Source organism: Pseudochaenichthys georgianus, chromosome 24 (assembly GCF_902827115.2).
Source record: "Pseudochaenichthys georgianus chromosome 24, fPseGeo1.2, whole genome shotgun sequence".
Lineage (NCBI taxonomy): Eukaryota > Metazoa > Chordata > Actinopteri > Perciformes > Channichthyidae > Pseudochaenichthys > Pseudochaenichthys georgianus.
In genome coordinates, this window is record NC_047526.1 from 18,501,048 (window position 1) to 18,522,676 (window position 21,629).

General features: G+C 42.8%; 1 protein-coding gene across 2 annotated transcripts; it reads right to left on the minus strand.

The window, feature by feature from the left end:
• Positions 1–8,636: 8,636 nt before the first annotated feature.
• On the minus strand, positions 8,637–20,898 carry LOC117439777 (microtubule cross-linking factor 3-like). 2 transcript variants are annotated; one of them, XM_034075849.2, is made up of 10 exons: positions 19,797–20,898; positions 18,964–19,188; positions 18,583–18,741; positions 18,318–18,380; positions 17,590–17,859; positions 17,144–17,506; positions 14,535–15,194; positions 14,089–14,219; positions 10,756–10,794; positions 8,637–8,740 (listed from the first exon to the last, which is right to left on the minus strand). In XM_034075849.2, the coding sequence occupies exons 1-8, from the start codon at positions 20,559–20,561 to the stop codon at positions 14,151–14,153; spliced, it is 2,574 nt and encodes an 857-aa protein (XP_033931740.1). In that variant the 5' UTR covers positions 20,562–20,898; the 3' UTR covers positions 8,637–8,740; positions 10,756–10,794; positions 14,089–14,150. The 2 variants fall into 2 exon arrangements, with proteins under 2 accessions (XP_033931740.1, XP_033931739.1); XM_034075848.2 differs by lacking the exons at positions 8,637–8,740; positions 10,756–10,794 and having other exon boundaries at positions 14,131–14,414; positions 19,797–20,897.
• Between the last annotated feature and the right edge of the window lie 731 nt (positions 20,899–21,629).

The window sequence follows — 21,629 nt, forward strand, 5'->3', positions numbered from 1 at the left end:
AAGAACGCCTTTAGGGTCCTCTCGGCTGTCCTTGATGGTTCCAACTCTTGTACTGCCACACTCATCATGTGGCATTTGAGATCTCGATTTCAATGGACGGACCCAGACACACTGACAGTTCGGACATGTCAAGGAAGATGGAGCGAGCAGGATTGTGACACGAGCTACTGTCCGTCAGATGGGAGTTTTTGTACTTTGTTGATAAAGTGGATGAAAAATTGAAGTGTAGAGTGGTGGGATTAAAAGTACACCTTTGGTCTAACAGTGTTGACCCCTACATTTGTAATGTAAGCCTTCAACACTACCAGTAGATGAACAATAGCTTGTTGGGCTTGTTATTGATACAGGTTTTCAAGATGAATAGGTCCAGCAACAACCTCATGTGACCCCAAGTCTAGCTTTCATTGATCTTAATCAGCGGAATCTTTGGTATTATTATATACATTGTGATATACAAATAGAGGGCAGTCAATTTTTCTTGATGTCAGGTGTGCATCAACGTTTTTTACTTCGGCTTCTGAAGGAACCACATAAGCTCTTTGAGATGGCACATACGGGTACTTCTGCTCTGACAGCCAGGCATGATGGGTAATCTGTGACGTTTTGCTCTCTCAAAAGTTGGGCCATTTTGCCTTCATGTGCCAATGAGCAGCTCTCATAGGAAAGAACGAGACCCCACCTCTGACGCTGTATCCAGTTCTTATTATTTTTATTTTATTTTATTTATCCTTTATTTATCCAGGAATGTCCCATTGAGATACAAGATCTCTTCTTCCAGGGAGTCCTGACCAACACGGCACACAACAAGTTTCAACATAAAACAAGGGCATTAAACAAAAAAAACATACAATTCAAATATAAATACAGAAGGCCATTTGTGCAGTGGCAAGAAGCATAATCACATCAGCAATAGCATCAGGTAAAACAGTTACATGTTTCATGAAGGGCTAATCGTAGCATACCTTTAAAAGCATTTACAGTAGGAAGTGCCTCTAGACACTATATACATCATTATACATCCATGATGTCAGGTGCAGGTGGATGCCATTGAGGGAACTTTCTTTTTACAGTAGGAGAAAAATGCTAACACTGTAGAACTTGAAAGTACACTAACATGCATGCAGTCAGAGACATGTAAACGTCTCCGGACTGTTAACTTTAACAAGAGAACACATTCTGTATAATGCAAAGAGAGGAATTGAAGAAGCCTGTAAAACAGCTCAGTTCCGGGTCGTCCTCTGGAACAGGGTGGTCCTGTCACTCATCTGTCCACATTTTTGTGAGACACACTCACATACAAGTGGCAGTTAACAATCTATTTTGAGTCCGTTGCAGTGGCAACCGACGCATGCTGAGGATTTCAGTGTAGACCCCCCCGAACCCAGCTCCAATGAATGAGAGGCTTGTAAAGACAGGGATGCAGGACAGGGGAAGAGGGCAAAGGACAGGGGACAGGTGGATGTTGGTGAGAGGAGGCAGGAAGGAGCACAAGATTCACACATGCCTCAGACAACCATGAAGACATTATGTCAGCCACCAGGGGCTTATTCACACAGATGTAACGCTCATAAACACGAATGTTTAGGTCATACATATATCGAGCTTATCGAGATGTATAGAACTTTGACGTCTGCCTAGCAACTATACTGTAGACATCCAGTCGCTACGGGTGAACTTTGAATTTCCAGGGTTAACATAAAACATCATGCCCTTTCCATGCCATGTTATTACAAAACGTATCTATTGTTACAATAATTTATTTTCTATTGTTGACTATCTTTCTCTGAATAACTTTTTCTCTTGGTAATGGGTTATTTTTTGTTATCTTGGGTGTGAAGCTGACCGTTGAGCGGCCCGACCAAGCAAGGAGGCAGAGGCAAAACGTCCCAAATACAACCCGGTGTGGGCATTTATTAAAATCATGTGCACATAGTTCACAGCCTCAATCCTGCTGTTCTCCCTGAACACATCCTGCAGCCACAAGGATCTCACACCACATTACAAACAGGAAACACAGAGCCTAAATACCCACAGACTAATGAATCAACAAGACACAGGGTGGGGGGGAGACAACACAGGGCACCAGGTGCACACAATCAGCAGCAACAGACATGGGTGAGTGATATGTCAACTTTATACATTATTATCTTGTACAATTAATGCAACTTAACATCATGATGTTCACACCCTCAACATATTATTTGCACCCTAATTATTCTCGACCGCTGTCATTCTTACACCAGCATAAATACTTTCGGCGCTCTCGCTAACTCCCCTACCTTTTCAGGCGGAGCCGAGGACCCGACCAGCACCTGCCAGACGACATTCCAACCAATACGGTTTAATCAGTTAATAAATACTACCTCAATAATTAGTATAAATTATATAAAATATGCAATGCCAAAGTGTACTGTGCAATCACGCTAATAAAGTCCAACATGTTAACTAAAGTACTGAGTTACAAGGCCCGAAGCTCTGAAGCCGTCAGTGGGTAAACCAGCAAGACGGAGCCCGAGTCATCTTCAAGAGAGAAACACTTTTTTTTTATTTGATCGCACAAGATATTTGGGTTGTCCATTTCAACAACCTATTCTAACATTTTGGTGTATTTGTGCACACAGGAGGAGTCTAGACAGCTAGCAGCACACACAAGTCTTTCTCCCCAAATTATAAAATGCAGTGCTCCTGTTTCAAGTTAATACATCCACAGGTAACCATTACGTTTTTCAGATTCTTCCAATTGATAAAAAAGTTGATAGCATCCTCCAAGTCAGCATATTGCTGACAATACAATCTAACAGCCCTTAATGTCCTCATTAATTGTCTTTTACCAACATTGTGCAAAGCAAGTGTTGCCAACATGTCTTGCTAACTCAAGATAAAGTAAGTCTTAATTAAAGAGTATTAATATATATCTACAACCAAGGCCTTAGCAGAATGCAGCTGGAATAAATGACTTGCATATGAACATACATTCCTACAAATGAATCCAAATCCATAATTACATTTTTAGCCGCCTGGTGTTCTCATGGACTGTTGAACTCCTTGATCGTCTCTACCATAGCGTTATTCTAGCAGCACAATGGATTCTGCTCAACTCACTATGAATAGTCGTTGCTGTTTAGACTTTTTTTAATCGATTTGGATATGCCAATAAACTATTTGTTCTGGCAGTCTAAACAAGACCTTAAGTGTTACCATAGGATAACCTCTGTCCCGAAGACCGTAAAACTAAGGGTTACTAGCTATTATTGTTTTAACAGGTTAGATTTATATGCGGAACATCACTTTGCCTTTAGTGACATCAATGAATGCCTTGTAGACACACGCACACATGATGACACCCACAAACTTAGTCTTATTAACCTTTCAAGATGGCAGAACAACATCCTTTACTATGATCAAAGCCATGAGAACAAGTGCAACTCAAACCCAGATGTCATAGAGAAGGCCTTATCTATGTACAGATGGTGTTTTACCTTCATAAATGTGTTTGATTGTATCTGTGCAGGATTACAAAAGCTGTGTAACTGTAGAGGTAGTCCTAGAAGTCTTTTGTGCTGTGATCCAAACTATTTTTTTCCGGCGTCAGAGTGGGTGTGACAACATGGTCCTCTGACGTCAGGGGAGCCATGGCTACAGTTCAGCTGTCTGCTCTCATGTTCTCTTTCTTTCTCCCTCTGTCTATGCTCTCATGAATATAGCCTGTCCAGTGGAGGACATGTGCCAAGCTTTGCATGCTGTATGCAAAGAGTGTCCTCATTCAGGGAAGCAGGGGGGGAAAAAAAGGAGTGAAAACATGCACACCACAGAATATTTATTTGGTGTGGAGCATGCAGACAGCAACCTGCCAAGAGTCACCAGGGGGCCTGATGAGGACAGAGGAGGGATAAGAGGAAGATACTGCCTTTAAAACCAGTGAGAATAGGACACACAAATTATCATTATTTACAAATAGATAGAGGCGATATTAGAGGACAGAGCAAACTACTATATTGCTAATCTGTCAAAAATGATTTGTATAACATGCAGAAAAGGGTACGGGTAAGATGAAAGAGAGATCGGGGGGCAGAGAGAGGAACCAACGTCCCCCTCCCGCTCTTTATTTATACCCCCAAAGACAGCAGGGTAAGATTTCTGGCACCAAAACACACGTCACGCTTGCTATTTCCGTATCAGGTGCCACATAGCACCGAGAGGTAGGGTGACAGGGATGAGGCATCACCGGGCCAATGTACTTCCGCAAACCCTCACAGCCTTTCTGTGGCATTTCACACTGTGGCCACCTCTTTCAGAGCAGAGTGTGTTTGTATGAATGTGTGGCTGAGCATATATGTGCTTTTGTGTACAAACGTTTTTTTTTTACGTTGAGATAACGGCAAGATATATCTTGCGTGTTTACTGGAGAAGCTGAGAGGGTGTGTTTTGTCACCTTCCTCAGTGAAGGAGGTGTCAAGGAAGCCATAGGTTGTTAAGAGGCGAGAAACACTGAGCATGAAAAGTGATCCCTATTGCTACAAAATGTGTGTGTGTGTGTGTGTGTGTGTGCTGGGCATCGTGCTAATGACCGATTACATAATTGCTTTTGAACCAACACTATGCACGATTAATGCTTAAAAATATATAATTACATCTAAGTAATCCAAGTGCTGTGTAATTTATGGACCTCAAAAACCCTCCTTTTATTAGACAATCTGTAAATTGTCCCATACCTGATCATACAGTTCCTCAGGTATGTTTGACCCAGTTGATGTGTTGAAGTTGGTGGATAGTTAGCTCATTTGCAACTGACACTGCTTGAGCTGCCATTGCACTGGCATGCAGAGGGCTGCCTGTCTCAGATAACCATAGGCTTGACATGCAGTACATCATGAAATATGAGCAATCGTTAATGGAACAATGCAGTAGACAAAGACAAGAGTCTTTACGTCAAAGCACTGTCATATTTATTACCAAGGAAAAAAATACATTAAAGGCATATCATAGCAATTTGTCACAGCTGTTATTCGAACATCTTAAATATATTACTTTAACAATATGATACAGTAAAACACACTGATGTTGATAGTAAGCAGATTGCTGCTGGGAGCACAGTTGCAACTTCATCTACTCCTACTGGTGTCCAGGTTGAATTTGATTCAACATGGCCGCCATGAGGATTAAACACATGAGCATGCACCCTTAAACTAGGGCTGCATGCAAAATCTCATTATACAGAAAACACCTGAAATGTAATACAAAAAGAGGATAAGGGGAGGGCTGCAACTAAGCAACCTGTTAATGTGTTTCAGCACAGAAGAAGCAAAAAGCCACAGCAACCCTGGAGAATGTTTTTTTTTCTTGAACATGGCATCAAGATGAAATTAAGCGTATCTTTAACTCTCAAAGCACTTTGTTTCACAGAAAAAGTCCTTACTATTTACACAGAGAGAGGAGGAAAGGATCAAGCTTAATCTGAAATGGACAGGTATCACATAATGACCGTCTCAGTCTGAAGAGAATAGGAAACATGGGGCCGACGCTTCAGCGCGGGACTTGGGGTTCTGGTCATGGGGCTAGATGTGCGAGCCAGGGGGCTTGGGGGACGGTACATTGGGCCTGATGGGGTGGTGATGATGGCGGTAGGGGTGCGGCCGGCCCACCTGGAAGGAGGTCGTTGGTTGGCTGGCCGTGCAGGACGAGAGAAGCTTTTACTAAGATTGTCAGGGGACGACTGGTCTGGGTTTACCTGAACAAAGACGTAATGGCAAACATGTTAGCTTGTACATCATCACTGGTAGCTTTTTAACAATTGTACTATAGCTAAAAAAAACCTACCTGCTGTGGATCCTGTCTGTAAGCTGTTTGTCTCGCTTTGGGACTGGAGCTGTACTCGTGTTGGATATCCAACATGTCCAGCAGTTCAATAAGTCCTTCATCCCTCACTTTGCCACAACCTGCCAACTCTTGTCCCGCTAAGCCACCCTTCTGGATCTTCTGAGCTCCAGAGGAAGCACTTGAGGCCCTGTAGTCCATTTTGGGCTCTGCATGTTGGGGAGCAGGCTTCCTTCCTCTCTCCCCTTGAGCCAGTCCTCCGTCTCTGTCTCCCCCACTGTTAGCCCTGGGTCTAAACTTTGGGCTTCCCGTCACCGGTGATCTCCTCGGGGACAGCTGAGGACCCCGCTGGGACCCTTTGTAGGCTCCTCTGTGATCCTTGTGGTTCTGTCTACCAGAGTCTGATATGAGCCCCCATTCTTGGCCGGGCTCTATCTCTGCTGTCAGCACATCGGAATCTGCACGGCATTTCTGGGTAGGCACGCGCATGGGCGCCCTGCTGGCGACTGCAGTGGCTCCCTGAGCTCTGCGCTGACAGCTAGGGGTTGGGCACTTTGGCTCCGGAGCCGGCCCCTGATTGGTCACCACCCCTGATTCAGTCAGTGTTTTGCCCTCGTTTTCCTGAAGCATGGCTCCAAACTTCCTGAGGACAGAAGGGCTGCCGCACTTCCTGTCTCCCATGACGCCAGGACTGTAGGACTTCCTGTCCAGGGCCGGAGATTCAGCTTTTGTGGTTGGGAGCTGTGAGCGTGGTTGACCAGCAGGGGCATCTCTTTGTCCAAGAGGAGGTTTCGAGCCTGTGTTTTCTTTGTTGGGGGAACTCTCTCTGCGAGAGGAGCTCTTCAGGTGAGACACATGGTTCCTTCTGTTTTCAGTTTCCTCAAAACTGCCCACAAACTGCTCTTGACCAAGCCTGTACCAAACCAAAGAAGACAACAATTGAATTAACAGGCATTTCCCAAACCCATCACGTAATTCTATAAAAGGTTCTTGAATGTGGCACTTACCTTTCATTTCCAGAACTCTTTCTGATCTCTGTCACCGGGCTCACCTTGATTGTGTCGCTGAAGCGCTGAAAGAAATGGTCAAATATTTTTAAATCACCATATCCATCATCATATTAACCTTTACCTACTATATTTATAGCTTTTAACAAGAGTGATACTTCAAGATCCCCCAATGGCAATGTTCTGTTTACTGTAACTTACTAAAACAGAACCTTGGCTGAGCCTTGATCCTCACACGATAAAGAACTCCTAACTGTCATCTACTATACTTGAACGTTATAATGTGTAACAGGAAACAGTTTAATGTCTTGGCTTCCTTCTTGTCTAAGTTGTCAGGAGTTGGTGAAAGTATGTGAAACTAACGCCAATGTGGTAACCTGTCTGTAAGCAGACTGGAAGGAACCAACTAACTGTAATCGATATGTTCCCAACTGAAGCCCAGCTTTGACTCTTATTACGTGTTTGGTTTAATCATATGTGCAGACGCCAACACAATGATGCATTCGAGCAGGGAAATGCTTAAAATGCCTCCACTTACCACATGGCGAGCTCCGTTATTCTTCTGGCTTATTTGCTTCCCTTGCTCCAAATAATCCTGCAACAAGTCTCCGATCTCTGAGTTGGCGTTGCAATAACCATAGCCATTCTGATGACTACTGGGGTAGCTGTACCCACTGGGGCTATAGTTACGGCTGTTACTATAGTGATGTGGCACAGTTATAGCTCCGGGGTGATTCTTGTTGTGATGTCCGGGCGCAAAGAGACCATTGCCATGGTGCCCCAGGCCGCACTCCAACTCGCTGCCATTTTTCTGGTTGTCAGTAGGGATATCGTGTGCTCCTCTTCGAGCCTGGACTCCATTGTACAACTGCAAAGATTGAAACAGAAGGACACATAAACAACTTCCTACTTCAACATGTTGTATCCAACTACATGCAAAACACGGCTGAATGACAGGAAAACTGTGTTTACACAACAAGCAAGTTTTATAATTATCAGAAAACCTAACCTATATTTATAACCGACGACACATGTTATTCCACTTTGCACAACCATCTGTTTCCCATCACGACTTTTAATACTCGTTTAGTATCGTGTGTGTGTGTGTGCGCGCGCGCACGCACGCACGCAAGCAACACACACATATTACTTCAATTAATAATAATAATAATGCATTTTATTTATATAGCGCTTTTCACAACTCAAAGACGCTTGATTAACACACACTCTAGGGAAGCATACATAACCTGGACACAGAACCATAAGCATGTTTGCACACGGTGAAAACTGTTGCATTATTAAGCGAAAGAAGACTATGCCTTTTATGCATTTCTTTATCTTTCATGAAAATATTTGCATAACTAAATTCTGCAGTTAACGCCAGAAAACAGAAATACCTTGAACACTAGTGAAGCTGGTGAATTTTACCTCTATATATTTACATTCCTAGGTATAGTATTATGCAGAATCACTGACCCCAACTGTCCTATAATTCACATTAGATTCACACTGCATAGACCCGCTGTATGTGTCATGTTTAGATACAATGTGTTTTTTTAGTGCGAAGAGCAGCATGGAATAATCCATTTTCTTAAATGCAACTTGTCCAGTTGAAGAATGAGACTTAATTGAGACTTAATTTTCTTTAACAAAATCTTACCTCTTCGATTTGTTGCTGGATGTCTTGAAGCTGGTCCTCCCACTCTTGCATCTCTGAATCAAAGTTGTCCATCATTTCCGGCCTCTCCTGCCCCCAGCCCCTGCCACTGTGCTCCAGCCCACGCTCCAGATCAATGGCTGCCATGACGCAGGCCGGTCAATACCCAGAGGCCCCTTTAAATGCCAATTTCCCCTTTCTCCTGTTTCACTTTACTGTCAGATGTTACCCTAGGTTTTCAAGGATCAATGGCCAGGAAACACTGTAGAGAAAAACACATGGTGGGGGAAAAGACTGTTAGTATATGTTATGAAATACACATTTTTGGTGCAAATTATTTTGCTTTAGACAAGTGAACATTTCAACAACCATTCACAACTGTTTTTTCAATGTCTTCAACACAAGGCAGCATAAAACATACTGCACTAGTGCCAATGACACCTGATTGAGGCTCCAATTAATCAAGTGAAACATAATTGCCCCATTTTTTTAATTGCCTAGTTAAAGGGCTTGTATTTTTGGTCAATTTCTGGCCTAACAAAGGTCAGACATCACCAACCTCTTCTTTCACATTCTTAAAAAAATGCATAGTCGTGTAAGTATGTCATGACAGCTTTTGTTCACTTTGACCTCCAGTCTGACTCTGTATGTCTCCCAACCTGGAGAGAAAAAATATAACTTAATCTCTAAAGTTGCCCCTCAGATGCACTTTTAAACACTGTCAATGTGGTCTGGTCAAAATATATTGATGCCATCATGATTCCAAAGCGAGGACTAACTATTATTGTGCAGCCCCTGGCTTTGTTGATGTTGTTGCCATCATTAAAGTATGACAAGTATCCTAATGAAGGTGCCCGAATGTACCAGCCACTTCCCTCCCACTTGTTATGCAACAGTAGAGATATTCATAATCGTGTAACTATGCATAGTAAACCTACGGCGTGGCCTGTGCGCATGGGAGGGTGACAGATACAAGTAGGCTCCTCGTGCGATGAGAAAATTCAACATGGTATATGGAATAGATGTTGAAAAAAATACAAATATAACAGTAGACTCAACACCAGGCTTTGCCATGCAGGCAGTCTCAATTTGTATACTTTCAGTTTATGTACCATTAATTCGAAATGATTCCCATAAATCCGATGAATTTGCATTAAAGCTACAATTCCGCCTCATTATAAACAGCTGTTCTTACCTTGCTCAACATAAGCGTGTTCAATGCTCCAGTATAAATCCTCAGTCTGCTCTACCTCCCGCGCGCTTTTCGCTCCGGACTCTCCAACACATGTACTCCCCTCTGCGCCTACACGTGAAGTCTCCTCTCTCCGGTGCTTCCCCCTCGCTTGTTTCCACCTCTGTATTACGTATAACCCCTAGGACTAGATTTAAAGGGCCCTGATTCTCCTAGTCACGCCTCGGCGTTAAGTCCTGATCGCTGAGCTAAATGGTAAACAATTTCTGTTCCAGCCGGGGTCCCCAGCCTTTATACCGCGCCTTACTGTTTACGTGGGCGCGCCATTGGAGCCGGTATCAAATATCATAATGTCAAATGTATTCCCCCATTTGAAGTCTCGACGGGACAACTGTCGTCACCAGCATCCTGGCTATAATTACTGGGGCTCACGGAGAGAGGGAAAGTGTTTACATAGCTATTTCAGCTGCTGCGATCTCTCGGCCAATGGGCTTCTCTGTTGCTACTCTCCTTTAGGATGCTAGGGCAGATTTTGCCTTGTGACCATGCACCACTGCAACTCATTTTCAAAGAGATGCCAATTGAGTGTGTGTGACAAGGTTAGTAATAATGTGTCACACTGTCAATAATATCTTTATTGAAGTTAGTCACGAAGAGGAAACGGCAAGGTGCGTTCCTGGCATGTTAGGCAACATTTAATTCCTTTTTAAGAACTAAACTTCAGGAGGCCACGGAATTTTAATGTCATGAAATATTTTTCTTACGGATCTATCTTTCAAAAGCGCTAAATGTGTAAACATGTCCTGGAGTAACCTTTAGCTGAGACCTTGTTTTTGAGTCGTCCAAAACAGTTCCTGCTGATACACCATCAATTACTAAAGCCTGACTCTAATTGGGGGTCCCACTGGGATCTTTGACTTGTCCCCCTTGGACAAGATCTAACATTTGGCACTTGACGTTATCATCAGAATTCCTTCCAGTTTAAAGCTACGGGATCATTGCCATTATTCCTCCACCTGTTGTGTTCCCTATGACACATCCCCCAGGAGTTAGGAGAGGGGGTACAAACTGTATCCTTACTTTACCTTGAGGCAACAACAGGGGGTGGCGCATCAAGTGTCATTCTGAAAAACAAGGAAGAGGTGACTGCTGTCATAACGTGGAACAAGATCAAATATATTTAGAAACAAGGTTAAACCAGACCTATAGTGGCATGGAAAGTTGATTAATGCTTCCTCCCTTAGAGCCTTGCAACCTTTAAACCTCGATGTAAGCAATGCTAATACGCAAGGCAAAGGTTTGTCACAACATTTTGGGTGGGGTTAATATCAAGGGGGGGGACTGTGGGGGTCCTCATCCAATTTTTATTTTCCTGCTTTTTTGTGAATTCTTATGCTCCAATTTATAATAATAATAATAATAATAATAATAATAATTCCTTACATTTATTATAGCACTTTTCCAGTGCTCAAAGCGCTTTACATATTATGGTTGAGATGTCATTATTGCTCTCAATTTGCCAACCCTATTTTAACTGTCTGGTTACCATGGTAATCAGGATTAGGACCTACAATGAATATGTTAATGTTCCTATCCCAATTTAAGATATAAAAGGTTATTACATAAGCATCCAAACAACATTTTAAACAACACTCTGAGCTTTAGGAACATTCTTAAACTGTCCTAACCTCTCCACCAGGTAGTGTTAGATAATTATTTAATCTATAAGGCTGCTCTTTTATGGATTTTACAAGACAAACTAAATGTCAACAGCCACAAGTGCGCCTTCTTTGTTTTATCTCTCGAGTTAGCATTGCTGACAGAATCAATTATTTTTTGTACCAACACCTCTAACTCGTCTCTCTTGAAGTTAAGTGCTCATTGTTCTAATGTTGTAATTTTTGTAAGGTTTAATGATTTATATTTCTGTGAAAGATATCTGAAAAGATTTTTGCCGCCACTGCCTTTCGCTAACCGGGCTTGTGAGACAATAGTATAACGACGTTTGTATCACGTGGTACCTCTATGTCGTCAGTGATCAAGAGTCATAGTATTTTCTAGTTGGTGAAGAAAAACAGGGTTTTAAATGTGTTTGGCCGTACATAAAAACTATCAATGAAAAATGCAGGTGGTGCCTCAAACTGGCATCACTTTCTTGTGACTCGATAAAAGGGGGGAGGGGTAGTGTGCCATCTAGTGGCTGAAGGTTTTTATTGTTGTCAATTGCACCTTAAGTTAAGAAGTTTTTGTAACACAACCCCATCAGTTTTTTCCTTATTCTCCCAACTGAGTTCCTTCTTTTTTTTGTGTGTTTATTTTGAGTAGTAACCTTTTTAAATGTGCATGTGTCACCTGTTCACTTTAGATAATAGTCTGACTCACTGAAACTTAATAGTGGCTTTAAGGCTGCAAATGGCTGCGTCTCTCAGGCAGCACTTCCACTATCTGTATTATCTATCTGTGACTGTCCTTGCATGCTTTTCCTATGTGCTTGTGATTAGTTTAAAGAAATACAAACAAGCCATGATGTATTTTCTAAAATGGTATTATGGAGCCAGACAAAGCGCGAGATAGGTCTGGCTATGCGACTGTCAATGATGATATTTATTTAAATTAATTTATAAACCACCTAGAATTGTATAGCTCTTATGTGTTACAGAATAATTATTGCTTGTTAAAAACGTTCTGCAGATTCAAAATATATCGCACATATCTGAGTTCTCTAAGACTTTGTGAATAAGTTGTAATATTTTGAGAAAAAGTTGTAATTTTGATGGGGATAAAGTGTGTTACTGCTCTGTTGATGTTCAAAATGAATGCTAGCTTAGCATAAAGACTGCTGCAACAGCTAGCCTGGCCCTCTCCAAAATAAAATAATGCACATAGCAGGACCTTAAAGCTTACTCATTAACATGATATTAATACGTGGAAATGTAAAATTGTAATCCAGACTAGTCTATCTGATTTCCCCTGTTTCAAGTGTTTTTGCAAAGCTAAGCTAATCAGCTGCTGGCTCTCCCCTTATGTTTAGTATGCAGATATAAGAGTAGAATCAGTCATCATTTAAATTAATCCGTCACTTAATATTCATAGGGTGAATAACAAACTTTTTAAAGGCTACTGTACCTATCATCAGGTCCAACAGACATGCATCTTAAAACTGACATGACAATTTCTAAACACATAGGATTGCTATCATGCAAATGTACAAAATACAGATATTAGATTCCAATTGATCAGTTTTTAAGCTTATTATCTACATATATGTTGTTGTTGTTTACTCTGCTGCATTACAAACATCAGATCAAGACACAATGATGTTGAAATTGTACTTTTTTATAAAACTGAAATAGGATCAGCAACATGGTTAGTCTTTCAGTGCAACCCCGTCTCATGGCATTTCGTGTTATAGTCACGACATTTAATCTAATGATTCGTGTTCACCAACACGATTTTCCCCTTTTTTTTGTGTCACACAGAACGATTTTAAATGCAATGTATTTCTATTGGTAGTATGTTTCGTGCCTGCAGCACGTCTTTCTGTCCGGTCGAGTCTTGGAAGACCGGAAGCTGTGTGGTTCATAAAAACATTTTCTTACTCAATATCAAGCCACGATTATTGTTTTTATTTCCGATAGTATAATGTCGGACTTTTGTTGCCATCCGTGAGGAAAATAAATGGGGCTCAGAGAGCCTCAGAATACTGAAATCTGTATTTTTTAAATCTTTTTTTCCTTCTAATTTGTTCTAAATAACACACTGTTATTTACTCAACAATAACTGATGTAACTGAATTTCAAAATAAAATAACCGGAAACAGATACACACCCACCGAACTGATTACCCAAGATCCTCAGCTATGGTTTAAGCTTGGTGATTGGATTGTTTAGCCGCAATGCACGTTGGGATATGGTGTTTATGCGATATAGAATCCGAAAAACATTTAAAAAAAAAAAAAAAAAACTTTAATCCGAGTGTGCTTGCTTTTCTCTTTGGAAGTCATCACATAACGGCATTTTAATACTCGGTTCGGCCGAAACTGAATACGTGACGTGGATCATAAATATATCAGCAATTAAACAACATCTTCAATTTCTCTTCATAGTCCTTGCAGTATCAACATTAATACATTATACGATTTCAAAACAATAATCATGGCTTTATATTGAGTAAGAAAATGTTTTTATGAACCCCACAGCTTCCGGTCCTCCAAGACCCGACCGGACAAAAATACATGTTGCAGGCACGAAACACACTACCAATAGAAATACATTGCTTTTAAAATCGTTCTGTGTGACACGAAAAAAAGGGGAACATCGTGTTGGTGAACACGAATCAATAGATTAAATGTTGTGACTATAACACGAAATGCTGTGGGACTGGGGGGGAAACAGAAACAGTGACACATTGTAACTCACCTTCTTTAGGGATAGACGTGGACAGTGATGTGTAATGAATAATATCGACTGCAGTGTTGAATCTAGCCGCACTTTCTTGAATGTGGTTGCAGCCTCGGAAAGTGCTGAGCTTTTTCTGTGCTTTTGGTTACCTTGGCAACAAAGAATGTGGGGAGGAATGGAAAACAACAGAGCAAAAACAAACAAGGAATGATGTGAATTAAGGGAGGCGTACATCACAGAACAAAGAAAAGAGTAAAAAGAAAGACTAGTTTAAAGATGGTGGCGTAAGAGAGGGACGAGAATAACACAAGTATGAGGATGAGCAAAATTATAGGCTGGAACATCTGGGCGGAGGACAAACCAGGAGGTCGGATTAAGTGGAGAAGGGAAGAAACAGAATCAGCATTAAACTCTTTGAGATATTTTATATGCACCTTATGACATTTTGTTAACATTTGTCTCACCGACAGTGGTTCCTCTGTGTCCCTGCCCTCGGGTCGAGGCACTTCAAGTCTGTCTATAAACGTCTGCAGTTCTTTCCGGAAGGCTTTCATCTGGGCATTAATACGATACAGAAGCTCGTGTTCCCTTATCCGGCTGCCATCTTCTTCTCCGCCCTCCTCCCCTCCTCTCCTGAACATCAGGTCACCGTTTGTCACAAATACCCTCGCCTCTGAGATGATCGTGGCCGTATCAGCGATGAGCCGGTCAATGGTCCGAACAAGCCTCTCAGCCTCCATGCGGATATCAGTCATGTGTTGCCTTTCGAGGAGGCTGCACCGGCCAACAGGCAGGAAGCGGGCCAAGGGGGAGGAGGCGGCACCCTCAGGCCCGGAGGGGGTGTAGAGGCCCCTTGTGGGCGTCAGGCAACGGCTGCTTCCGTTAGTGTTTCTGACCTCGTCTGGGTCACTCTCCCCACCTACAGGGCCCTCGCGTTTGCGGTGGGGTGGGACGAGGCGTGAGGAGGAGTCCTCATCGCTCTCACGGCGACCACTTGTGGCTCCGCCCGCATCGCTCTCTGCGTCACTGTCCCGCGGGCTGGGCCGCAGGGAGAGGTGGGAGGCCAAGTCATAGCGTTGCATGTTAGATAGGAGCACACGGTTCTCATACTGCAACTGCATCACCTGAAAAAACAACAGAGAGGTGGTGAAAATTAGATTTTGTACTCAAAACACGGATGTGCCTATTAGGCTACAGCAGAGATGCCAGCATAGTCATGGCAATTTACTAAAATATCAAAACGTAATAAGTATAAAATACAATATATAAAGCACCATTTTAGCATACACACTTAACGGGAAAAACTCAGCTAACAGACGATATTAACCATTTGACCTACACGGAACAGAAGTCCAACACCAAGAGTCTAAATCAATACTTAGCAAAACGGGCTAACCGGACTAATGGCTACTTTAGCACATAACTGGCAAATGCGATCTTTTCTACATCATTTTATGTCAAGGGCATAACAACGGTTAATCCAATGTGTCTGTGTAACTTTAAAATTATTACTGATAATCCATCATAACAATTATAAATAATAAACGCAATAGAGAACCGCAGTGACGCGTCCTAAAACCCGGAAGTAAGTTAGCATTTTTACCACTTCCGGTTCCTTCGACAAAAAGCAATGCATTTTCTCCATAGGATTTTGGAAAATAACTCGAAATAAGGTCTGTGGTTGACACAAATTGAAGAAACAGATCACGTTTTGTTCTACGACATTAAATACATCAGCAGTGACCCCGCTGGTGATTTTTGAAGAGTTTACGTGTCTGAAAAACGATGGTTGTTAACGTGTGGCTGAATAGGACTACAGAAGTTGTCGAGGCCGTTGTACGTCATTACACCAAAAACGTAAACACTCCCGCTAAGTTTGTTTGCCCTGTTCTGCTTGAAAGCAAGTACCTGCGCTCTTGAAAACTGTTAAAACAAATGCTTCAACTTGTACAATTTAGAATCTGTAGTTTTTAATATGGATCTTAAGTTGGCGTGACGTTGGAGCAGCGACCCTGCTGTAGTTCCTTTATAGCATAACGTTAGCATTTTGCTTCTGGCAACTAGATTTATGATTCGAAAATTATAAAAGTAGGGTAGGCATGTGGATATTATCCGGCTGAACAAAACGTGATCCGTTTCTTAAATGTGTGTCAACCACAGACCTTATTTCCAGCTATTTTCCAAAATCCTATGGAGAAATTGCATTGGTTGTGGACGAAGGAACCGGAAGGAGTTTACATCCGGGTTTTAGGACGCGTCACTGTGGTTCTCTATAAATGGATTATAACGGCCCGTCCACACAGCGGCGTGCGCTGACGCTTGCCGGCGGGCGTGTCTGAAACTCGACCAACAACCAATCACATGAATCTCCCGCCCCTGACACACAAGCAGCGGTTTGATTGGCTAGAGCTTGTGCTGGCATATGATTCGATTGGCTGACGCTTCTGCCGAGTTGTCAAAAGTTGAACATTGCTCAACTTTTGCAGCGAGCCATGCCAGCTACGCTCCGCGTCGCTTCCCACGATGCATTTCGGCTAAAAGTGACGTCACCCCATTCAAAGTGAATGGTGAAGCGTCAACGCACGCCGCTGTGTGGACGGGCCGTAATGGTTAGCCGACCGGAGCATCCGCTTTAGGAGGTGCGCACGCAGCGTCTCGTTGTTTACATGGATTTATGAACTGCCCCTAATTACCGCCCCCCTTCCAGAGATACACTGTCAAACACACTCATACCTGCTTGGTATGACATTGAAAAAGTTACATTAAATAATAAATACAAATAAATTAATAAAATAAAATGACTGTTTAATCTTCACATCTTGTAATCATGTCTATAATTTTGAGCACCAAATTATTGAAAAGTATCGATAAGATTATCGAAAAATACCGGTATCGATAAGCAGTATCGGTATCGATACAATCCTAACGATACCCATCCCTAATTGTCAGTGTTACCATGCTAATAAGGCTTAACAACATATCCTACTTTTTATTTTACGACTAAAGTAAAGAATTTCAGAAAAAATAAATATCAACTTAATATGTGTCAATATTATCCATCAACTTGCAATACCTTGCCACTTAGGTCATTAATCTGTAGCCTTGCTGCCTTTAACTCCTCCTGCAGGGCTTCCGCCTTTGCTCCATCGAGGCCTCCCCCGTGCCTGCCGCCTCCCTCATGGGTTCCGGCTTTGAACCGTAACTTGTTCAGCTCAGTGGTCACTCTCTTGTTTTGATCTTCAACATCGGCCAGGTTCCTCCTCAGCAGCTCTGCCTCGTCCTCCACCAGCTGCAGCTGCTGTCGGAGCTCCGTCAGGTCATCTCCAAGGCCTCGCCCTGAGCCAGACCCACCCATCGCTCCGCCCTCAGAGCTTCCTGCGCCCTCTCCTTCCCCACGGATGTCGTCGAGCTCGGCCCTCAGCCCACGGTTTTCAACCTGTGGGGTAGATGGATAAAATCTCACATGATTCCCATTCACCACTCCCTTTTATAGACCCATGTAGCATTGTCTGTTCTTACCTCCAACTCCACTATTTTCCTCCCCAGAATGTTTGCCTCCTCCTCCACTAGGCGTAGCCGTAACTTGAGCTCTGACTCACGGGTGGTGGGCGGACCCCCAGCCTCTCCTTTATGATGGGTGCTGTCCAGTTCGCCATAGAAGGAGCGGTACTTCTGCAGCTCTTGTTCTAGACGGTCCTTCTCTTTGTCAATCTTGGCGGTTTTCTTCCTCATAAGCACTGCTTCTTCTTTGATAAAAGCTAGCTGGCACTTAAGGTCCTCATTGACCTCCTGGAGATGGAGGGAGTACAGACTGTAAATACTAAAGTGTGTTTAAGCAGAAACAGATACAAACTAATTTTGAAGTTCACAAAGTTGGTCCCCGCAATAAGACATAAAGACGAAAGGACAACAAATTAAAGGTTTTGTAGCAGAGTCTGCATTGGACCTGGAAGCTGTTGGACATTTTTAAGCCTAAAGTAATTTCTAGATCTCTGCAAACTCTCAGCTTTCATTTGAATATACATTCATTTCAAATGATGGGAGCATTTGCTTTGGCCTGTTGTGGCCACAGAGCTTGAAAAGCAAAACAGTGAGAACATAATGTGACGATGTGATTAAAGCCTTTATGTAACCCTCTCATAAATATGCAACAAGGGGGCCAAAGGAAAAAAGATTATGCAAAGAGGATAGCAGATGCTCCTTAGGGAAACATGAGGCAAGCATATGGATTATTGTGAAAACCTCACCTCGGTAGGAGTTTGTGCTGATTTCCTGTCAGTCTTCTGGATGTCCTTGCTTCCTCTTCTCTTCTGAGAATGTTGAGACAGAATACAGAAATATTTGGTTTTGTTTTATTTGTGTGTATTTATCCCATTTACACTTGACACTCTACTTGTAATATAAAACAAAGCATTTACATCCTAAAGTGCACTATTCCAAAAGGTCCACAGCATTTGTGATGATATCTTAATGTCACGTGACGTGGTTTAGTGTCTGCCAGGGTTTACTTGCCTCTTTGGTTTTGTCCAGTTCATTCTGCAGGGCTTGTTTGGTCACTTCCACCTCAATGAGTTTCTGTCTCAGTTTCTCATTCTCATCCTCGGTCTTTGTGCGTTTCTCCTCCACCTTTTCCAGCTCATGGTGCAGCCTCACAGACACATCCTTCGCTACCTTTATGGTTAAATGAATGTGAGGACATCAATAATATAAATATTCACACTCATTTCCAGTGATATTCATGTTTGATCTTCACTTTTGATTATGTTTACATTTAAGTTGACCCACATTGGGGTGTTTTCACCTGTGCTTGTGACTACATTAACAGCTTGCAAACATATCCTGCTCCCAGACAGACACACAGGGGGTCTAGCACCTTCCCCTCCCCTCTCGCACCTTCAGGTCCTGCTCCAGACTCCTGAGCAGCTCCTCATCGATCTCTCCCGTCTGTGCGAAGCGCAGCTTCTTCCTTTCTGCCTTCCTCAGACGGTACTGCAGGATCCGGCAGTTTTTATTGGCCCTCTCCAGCTCACGTCTCATCTCCTGCAGCTGACACGTGTCCTCCTCGTAGAATGTGTCTCGCATCTCGTCCATCTCGGCCCTCATTTCCTCAATTTCACACTGGCAGGTGCATTATAAAGATAACATATCATAGTTATTAGATTATTTTAAATGAAGACTAAACTCTGCTGTTTTCTGTTGACTTTTGACTTCCCTGAGTTTGTATTGGATTTGTTTGGACTTCATCAAAAATATAGTTTGAAGAAGGCAGGATTTTTGCTTCATTTGGGTTTCCTATGCCAACATGCATGCAAATCATGGCCTTTCACTCCCTTTGTCGCTCATTTTGACACAACATATCATTGATCTTATCTGATCGATACAGATGTGATCAATAACCGATTACTCATTAGTCTGTGTTTTTCCAACTTAGGTCTTAGCTTTATGTTCTGTAAAGACTGGATGTTGAACAGACAAATCAATTGATGTTTACTCATCTAGACCACTGCAAACACAATATTTAGTCCAGAGTGGTTGGCCCCAGGCTTAACAGGGCCACAGACTCCAAATAGGCCTAAACATGGTTTATCTGTCACCCTAATGTGAAAAAAACAAATGTTGACTGTGTTGCAATGGATTCTGGGGAGGTGATGCATTGTATTGGTTGTCTAAATCATCCCTAGATGATGACGAGACATCAGTCTGCATAAAAATAGCATGTTACCAACCTTAAGATCATCATTTTCGTCAAGCAGCCTCTCCACCTCGTCCTCGAAGGCCTGGTCCTGCTGTGTCACGGACCCCGCCTCTGTCTCCTGTACAGCCGGCCCCGGCTCTCCCTCTGCGGCCTCCTCTGGCCCCATGTTCTCGGTCTTGTTTTGCATCTTTGCCCCGCTTCTTCTTAGTCTCTTCTGCAGATGGAACTGGATGAGTTCAGCCTGCAAGCATCCTCCTCTCCACAGACCCAACGAGGCGAGGCCGCAGCCCGCAGACGCGCCGCTTCTCTCCCGGCTCCTGCCGCCTTCCTCTCCGGGTGTCCCCTCTCTCACCACCGCGTGGAAGGAAAACGAGCCTCTGCTGGGCAACAAACGCCGGGAGGAATCGCCTTTGAGGCAGGGCAGGGGTAAAACAGAGCGACGGGCCGATGCTGATGAATCTGTCGGAGCTTCCCCGACAGCATCCGCCCTGTTTGCTCTGACTACATCAGCTTCAGCACCATCCGGGTGAACAGCTGCTCCGCCGCGCCTCTCTGGCTCCCTCTCCCTTCCGTCAGCGGACCTCAAACTCTCCCTCGCCCCGGTGTTTCTGCTACTTCCAGCGGGAAGAGGAAATCCGGGCCTAGCTGGGTGTCTCGGAGCTCGCTTGGTTGCCCCTTCCTGCGCTGTAGCCGGCGAGGGATCCCGGTGCTGCCTCCGCCCCCTCCTCCTCCCTGCGCTATTGTCTGATGATGACGGTGATGGAGCAGCTGCAGCGCCGCCGCCGGCAGACTTCATTTTCTGCTGCACTCAAACTCCAAACATGGGCGATGGTTTGTAGTTGTTTATCATGAAGTTAAATAGCACAGCAGCTCCAAAATTGCTCAATTACATAAGCTAACCCAATTGTAATATTTAGAGAGTTAAGGAGAATGCCACCAGAGCTTTTCTGCGATTGCGCATCACACTTCACTTATCACGACCCATAACTTTAGGGTCTACTTGTTTACTCCAGAACTTATGGACTTTATATTTTTGCAACAACATCCATTCAACGACACTTGCAAAATATATACTTTTTAAAAGTCTCTTATGCATCTAACAGAGCTCCAATGGGTGCATTCTTACCGCAGAGTATCAAGCAGAGTCGCTGACACAGGGCACCGGACAACTGACGTGAGGATGTACGTCAAACCAGGAAGTAAACAGCCACCCCCACATCTTTATCTCTCTCTAAAAAGTTCAATTTCCATTGCTAAATAAGAACAGTATTTCTAAAGCAGGTGGCAAATGCTTTACAGTGTAAGGATAAACATTACATAAGTAGAGGTTATATCCTTTTACAACAAACATTTACAAGAGGAATATTCACTTAAATGTATTAACATCAGTTAATACTTTGAAATGAAGGCATGACTGGAGTGCAACAAATCAATTATTAACTAATGTGTAACTTGATAAGATCAAAATGGGAAGAGAGCAAAACAAAAGTGTAAGATAATGTGAATAAGGTACACACCCAAATCACAATACTCCAAAATGAGGTTAATGCAACTTTAAACAGATCAATAGGGATCAGGTGCGTTGCATATATATGTATATGTTCTCCTGCATTATAACATCTAAAGGGTCCACCTATTTGATCCCTGTAAAAAAAAGTTGTAATATCCTCTGTAGTTTTAAAGGTGCCATTCTTATGTCTGCGAAAAAGTCACAGGTTTAAAATTATTTGAACCATTTGGGCTAGTTTAATATCAACATAACTAAACAAAAATATACAAAACAGTCATTTTTAGACATTTTAATGCAGAAATGTCACATATTCATTTCATGTTTTACAATACATTTGTTTCTTGCTTGACAATA

What these genes read in the sequence shown, in the direction of transcription:
- LOC117439777 (XM_034075848.2), bottom strand. Translation starts at nt 20,561, where the DNA reads ATGAAGTCTGCCGGCGGCGGCGCTGCAGCTGCTCCATCACCGTCATCA. An exon ending in ACGAAAATGATGATCTTAAG is followed by an intron (nt 19,189 to 19,796) that starts GTTGGTAACATG and finishes TGCACCTGCCAG; the next exon opens with TGTGAAATTGAGGAAATGAG. An exon ending in AACTGGACAAAACCAAAGAG is followed by an intron (nt 18,381 to 18,582) that starts GCAAGTAAACCC and finishes CAACATTCTCAG; the next exon opens with AAGAGAAGAGGAAGCAAGGA.